The sequence below is a fragment of the Zingiber officinale genome, chromosome 5B (assembly GCF_018446385.1).
Source record: "Zingiber officinale cultivar Zhangliang chromosome 5B, Zo_v1.1, whole genome shotgun sequence".
Taxonomy (NCBI): domain Eukaryota; kingdom Viridiplantae; phylum Streptophyta; class Magnoliopsida; order Zingiberales; family Zingiberaceae; genus Zingiber; species Zingiber officinale.
The window spans coordinates 115,999,195-116,005,589 of NC_055995.1; the positions used below are offsets into that span (position 1 = coordinate 115,999,195).

At 39.8% G+C, this 6,395-nt stretch overlaps 1 protein-coding gene across 1 annotated transcript; it reads left to right on the forward strand.

Moving 5' to 3' along the window:
- Positions 1–1,996: 1,996 nt before the first annotated feature.
- On the forward strand, positions 1,997–5,382 carry LOC121985458 (cinnamoyl-CoA reductase-like SNL6). Its single transcript, XM_042538921.1, has 5 exons — positions 1,997–2,300; positions 3,191–3,366; positions 4,336–4,539; positions 4,653–4,806; positions 4,914–5,382. Exons 1-5 carry the CDS (start codon positions 2,039–2,041, stop codon positions 5,222–5,224), a joined length of 1,107 nt encoding a protein of 368 aa, XP_042394855.1. The 5' UTR covers positions 1,997–2,038; the 3' UTR covers positions 5,225–5,382.
- The last annotated feature ends 1,013 nt before the right edge of the window (positions 5,383–6,395 follow it).

Here is a 6,395-nt window from a genome sequence, read left to right on the forward strand (position 1 = left end):
GAGTAGATTGGGAGTTGTACCTATGAGACGGAGAGCCAAGTCCTGGAAGAAATAGTCCGTTTGGATATATACTTCTTGATCTTAACTATCACTTCTTAACTTTTGATCGTCACACCCCTTTAAGTATTGACCTCACACTATTCCTTAGACAACCCATTAGAGCATCCACAATGCTCTATTAAAGGAGTGTTATAACATCCCCTTTGATGTTAAAAGGGTTGTGAAGGGGTGTTATAACACCCCTTCAAGTGGAGTGGGGTGGGTAAAAGAGGTAAAAAATTATTTTTAAAAAGTAAGGGGATTACTATTATTATTAATAATAATAATTATTAATTTTAATATTTTAAATATATTTAAATTATATTTATTTAATATATATTAATTTTAAGATAATTGAATGCATAAATAATGAGTATTAATATTAAAAAGAATATGAATGAAAGAGATATATTGTTATAATGAGTATGTGACAATGAACCCCATATTTTTTATGAAATGATAAATATTATAATGGGTTAGCTTTATGAATGCTCTTATACACCCTATCAACCCCTATATATGTAAGTTAATGTTGTCATCATTGAGAGCTACATTGTGACATTGACATTACTATTTTTATTTCTTTACTACTTTCTCCTTCAAACTCTTTCTTAGAATGCGACTTAAGAAGCGTAGTCCATTTTAACCTTCTTTCTAACTTTTTTCAGTTCTTTCAATATTCTTTACCAAGTTGTCATCGCTAGAAGCCTTCACTCTTTTTCAGTTCTTTCAATATTCTTTATCAATTTATCGTCGCTCGAAGCCTTCGCTGAAGCTAGTCCTTGCGTTGCCGACCCGACAACTGCCAACCCAATAGAAGTCGAACTACTCAAAGATCTCGACTACAGATATACGGCCGAGGTGTCAGCCCATCACCTAATCTCTGCTGGATCTACTAGGTAAATCGGAAAATGGATAGACTTTTGAGAGTACAATTCAAGATTTCATTAACGTGTTTTTGACTAAAATATCATAGAAAAGCTAAAATATCTTTAAAAATATATTACTGATCTCTTAGGGGTCAAAATGACAATATGAAATCATCATTGTATTTATGGTTCTCCCGTGACTTATTTATATCTTTTTTTTTATAAAAAAATAGCCACCTTTAAAAAAATCTTTAAGGTGTTTTAATCAAAATACATTGGTAAAATAAAATTATTAATAAATTTCTCAATCGCTCGAAATAAATATTAACATACAAAAGAAATAAATGTTTGCATTTAATTTTTGAATAAGTGAGAGAGACAAGTAACTGTGCACGATAGCTAATATGTATATCAAAATCTTGTGTTAAATATTTCTGAAACAGTAAATCTTTGCATGCATCTTCTTGTTCAACTACTTTGGTTCGCTTGGTGGATGGTTTTCCACGTTCTTCCCTTCCCTTCCCTTCTCTTCACGCTATGGGATGATACCTTACCACCTTTGGTTTTTTTTTTTTTTTTACTCCGTCCTCTTGATCTCGCACTCGTTGCGATGTCAAGCCATTCTTATTGCCCTCACCACCCCTTTTAATTAACCGTACCTCCTTGTACTTACTTAGATGATCAATCCTTGTAACTTAGAGCAACGATCAATAATATTAATTAAATTTATTCTCTTTTAAAAAAATAATATTAATGCTTTTAATAATTTTAGTCAAAACTACTCAAAATTAATTAAAATTATTCTCAAATTTTATTAAAATCATTTTAATTTAGCAAAAAAGAATAATTCACTTAAACCAGTTTTAATTAAATTATAGAATGATATTTTGACGATTGATTGATTGGTCCGACGTGGCGAATCTATGACGGGTCCGACGTGCCAATAAGTTCTCGACCTTAAATTGAATCCCCAATCTCTACCAGCTTCAGAGCCAACGACCTCCCATTTTAATCATGGGTGTTGAGTGACACGTTGCGGATATTTACTGGTTCAGGCCACTACGGACACGAGGCCCACCGACCCTTGACTATATAAGCGCGCCGATCGACGAGGTGGAGGCACCGCCGAGATGGGGGTTTTGCGCAGCACGGTGAGCTTGGAGGCGGAGATCGAGGAGATGCGGGCGGCGCTGCAGCGGAGCGGAGAGAGCGCCGAGGCCGCCGCGCGGAAGGCCGGACCGGGGGGATTCCGGCTGAGGGTCCATGGCGGCGAGAATGGCGGCGACGAGAGGATGGTGTGCGTCACCGGCGGGATATCCTTCGTCGGCTTCGCCATCGTGAACCGCCTCCTGGATCGCGGCTACACCGTCCGCCTCGCCCTCGAAACGCAAGGTTCGGCTCCTCTTCCCGGTCCCAAACCCCCAATCCTGGACATCCCGATCTCCTCTCTCGATCAATTGTATTTTCGAAAATTGGCTTCTTTCGCAAATGGATTCTTGTCAATAGTTCCAGATCGGGAGATCCCAGACTGCGACCCTTTTCTTCTTCTTCTTCTCCGGGGAGCGGCCCAAGGGTTTGCTTTAAGATTTGGGGATCGCGCCGATGGAAGCGGCATGGCGTAATGATCCCCCCACTGCTTTTGTCTAAGAGCCAGAGGCCTCTTTTTTACCTCATTTTTTTTTTAATTTCTTTCTTGACCATTTCAATGATGATTGCTTAGTGCCTTGTTTCTGTCTTATCGTTTTAGATTGTTTCTCGCACGTTTCTCCTAAGAAAGGAAACTTTTTGAGAGGTGTCACAGTGCATATGGATCCCAACTACCTAACACACTAGTAAATCATGCCTTTTTAACTCCAGGACAAATCACAGAGATGCCTACCAGCTAATCAGTTTATAACTTAACAAAAACAAAGTTATTTGGAAGAAGAATTGAACAGCAATTATAAAAAAGTCACTAATTTGATAGTTACTTCTTGCTCCAGGTTGAATTTTGCTCCTTTTTTTTTTTATTGAAACAGAATTCTCTAGTTCGTATTCTATGATAAAAGATTGAAGCAAACCAATTGAACCTTGTTTGGCTTGTGAAAGTTTTCTAATTTTTATTTTCTCATTGAACCTTTAATAACTTTTGTGCTTCCTTTTCTGTAGATAGATTTTTTCCATCAAACCACACTGGCTATGCTGTACAGTTACAGAATTCCTTCTTCAATGAATCTACTGTTCGCATGATTGTTTTCTTCTAAAAAGGCGATAACGTATTTCGGTTGACTATGGGTTTGCAGAGGACCTGGACAAGTTGCGGGAGACGGAGATGTTTGGGGAGATGGGGAGGGACGGAGTTTGGGCTGTGATAGCTAACGTGATGGACTTGGAAAGCTTGTGCCATGCGTTCGACGGGTGCACTGGCGTGTTCCACACCTCCAGCGTCGTCGATCCGGCAGGCCTCTCTGGCTACACGGTCAGCCGTCCCTTTAAGTTAACTTACTAAATTGCTTTCTTTCCTTCCTACTTTTTTATTCTTACCTTGCAATTTATTCAAAAAATAAAAAATAAAACCATTTCAGCTTGTCCTTCAATTACCTTTTCAAACTATCCCTTGTATTTTCACCACTATTGTTCACCTCCATGTTTTCATAAATGTTGTGAATCTGACAATATTTGTCACGAAACTGTAGAGGTCATTATCTGATCTGCTGTTGGTGATGAGCTCCAGAGGTCCATCACGAGAGGTTCCGCTGACTGATGAGAGGTTCTCTCATCCAGTAGTTGGCGAAATATAAAAATTGACTTGTGGGACTTAATGTATTAGGTCATAGTTTTGAGCTCTGAATCTAGTACAACAAAGGGATTGATCACAAAAACCAAAAACGAAAAAGGCAGTAATGAAGTACTGATCTTAACATTCTCTGAGAATGTAAAGTGTATGAAGTGTCACATTCAATAGGCTTGATTGATTTCTAGACAGATTTTATTTTCTTGTGCCAAGTTGTGCATCACCTTACGATGCTGCTTGCAACAAAGAGGTCCCTAATGTCCTTGATCTTGTATTGAGGATCTAGAGAAGTCATATATGATAGGGTGAAGCACTTAAAGTTTTGAAGTTTTGTAAATAAAGTCAATTATCTATTTTACCATGCCACAGGTCTTATTACTTGTTTCCATTATATAGCCTTAGTTAAGAACTTGTTCATTTGTGTCTCTATTGGAAAAGACAGATTTGTCTATGTGGTGAAGGACCACTGCTTGCTACTCTCATATCAAATCTACTGCATTGTAAAATTTACATTGATTGATTAAATCGTCATCGCCAAGACATATCTGGTTTCCTACTATTTGAGGTTGTTTTAGGGATCTTATTCTTCCATTCAACTCTATATCCATGGAACTCTATACACTAATATTTCATTGTGCTTGTATAATTCTACAGAAGCACATGGCAGACATAGAAGTTAGAGCAGCAGAACTTGTGATCGAAGCCTGTGTGAGAACCCAATCGGTCAAAAGATGTGTTTTCACTTCGTCTCTTTTAGCTTGCGTTTGGCGAGTGAATACCACTCTGCAGAACCGCCGCTACCCGACCATTGTCGACGAGAACTGCTGGAGCGATCAAAGTGTCTGTTGCGATAAAAAGGTAAAGACACCAAACTTTCATTTAAAGTGGCTGTTTAGGAAAAACTAATCTTGTTTGGTAGGCAGTGTTTCCTAAACAGATGTTAAAAACTTTCTTTTTCCAAACAATGACAGCTATGGTATGCGCTGGGCAAGATGATGGCGGAGAAAGCAGCTTGGAGGGCGGCACGAGGAAGGGACGTGAAGCTAGTGACTGTTTGTCCAGCCCTGGTCATTGGACCTGGTTTTCACCAACGAAACGCTACTAGTTCGATCGCATACCTGAAAGGTTGGAATAACTCCAATTAACTTTGGTCTGAGCATCCATATGATCCATCACATGTTACTTAACTGACTCGGCTTCCATGACAACCTCATTCTCCCTTGAAAACACAGGTGCTCTGGACTTGTTCAGAGAAGGATTGCTCGCTACTGTGAACGTGGAGAAGGTAGCAGAGGCTCATGTATCAGTGTATGATGGGATGAGCAGCACTGCATGCGGGCGATACATATGCTATGATCGTGTCATCCGAAGGGGGGAAGAGGCTGCAGAATTAGAGCGGCAACTTGGTCTCCCAAACAGAATTCCAAGGGATGCACAGGCCGACAACCTGACTTGGTTCGAGCTCTCCAACAGGAAACTTTCCAGGCTATTATCTTCCAGGAGGAGATGCACATACGATACATATTTACTCTCGCAGGATTAGGTTTAGGTTTCTTGGACCTTCGGAAAATTGTCATGTTACAAGTCAGAGTGCATGGAGTCTGGTGTGTGAGATTGCCAATCCAACAAGAAATCTTTGTACAGAAGTTAGAAAAATAAAGTGTACAAATGATGCAAATCCAAGCGGTCAGTTTTGGTCTAGGGCATCAGAAATCTAAAGTTTCTGTCATGCTATGTGCTACTCCCTAATAATCTGAGAATGAGATGGGCCCGGCCAGCCAGGTTGGGCCCGTAGGGAAAAAGAAAAATGAGCTCGGTGCATGAGTTTTGACAGAAATTGAGCCTAGAAACAGGATTCAGAATCGGGTTCGGAGTCTTACGCTGCTCGGGAATTGGATGCGGGTTTGGAGACTTGCACTGCTCCGGAATTGGGTGCGGAGTTATATGATACTCGGGAATCGAGTTCGGAGTTGTATGATGCTCGGGAATCAAAGACAGTCAGAGAGTACTCAGGTATTTGGAGTCGGAGCCCGGGAGCTTTTGGAAATTAGATGCAGAGTCATATGGTATTTGGGAACCAAATTCGGAGTGCTCAGGAGTCAGTTCAAAGTCATAGTGTTTGTCTTGCGATTTGGTGTTTGAATGTCAGGTAACGTCCGATCTGAGAATCTTGCGCGCAGGGGATGAGTATGGAACCAAATAGTGCTCGTCTAAGTTTAGTACTCACAAATTAGATTTGAAACCCCATGGTGCAAAATGAAGCCAATAATAATGAGTGTTAATACTCATTAATAGTGAAGTGTTACCAAATGGGGAGAACATGTGACCTTTGTTTAAACGAAGAGAAAATAATCCGCGACCATTACAGAAAAAGAATTTATATAAAAGGGTGATAATGAGAAGGTGAGGTATGCTCACTCTCAAACAATTATCTATTCCTCCACATTCTCTTCTACTCTCGTCATCTTATTTAAGCGAGGGGCCTTGTTGGGAGAAGACCATCATCACCCTTTGACTGCATGTTGACCTGGAGGATGGGCTCATTTATACTTCATCCTAATTCTGTCGTATCACTCTAAAAAAGGTCTCATGTAGGACAACTTGAATTGGTTGAGGAATAAATCAATTATAGAATTAAATGTATATGGATGGACTAGATCCAATAAGTCCATATGAATGAATTTAATTTTCATAAGTCCAGACTCATACATACA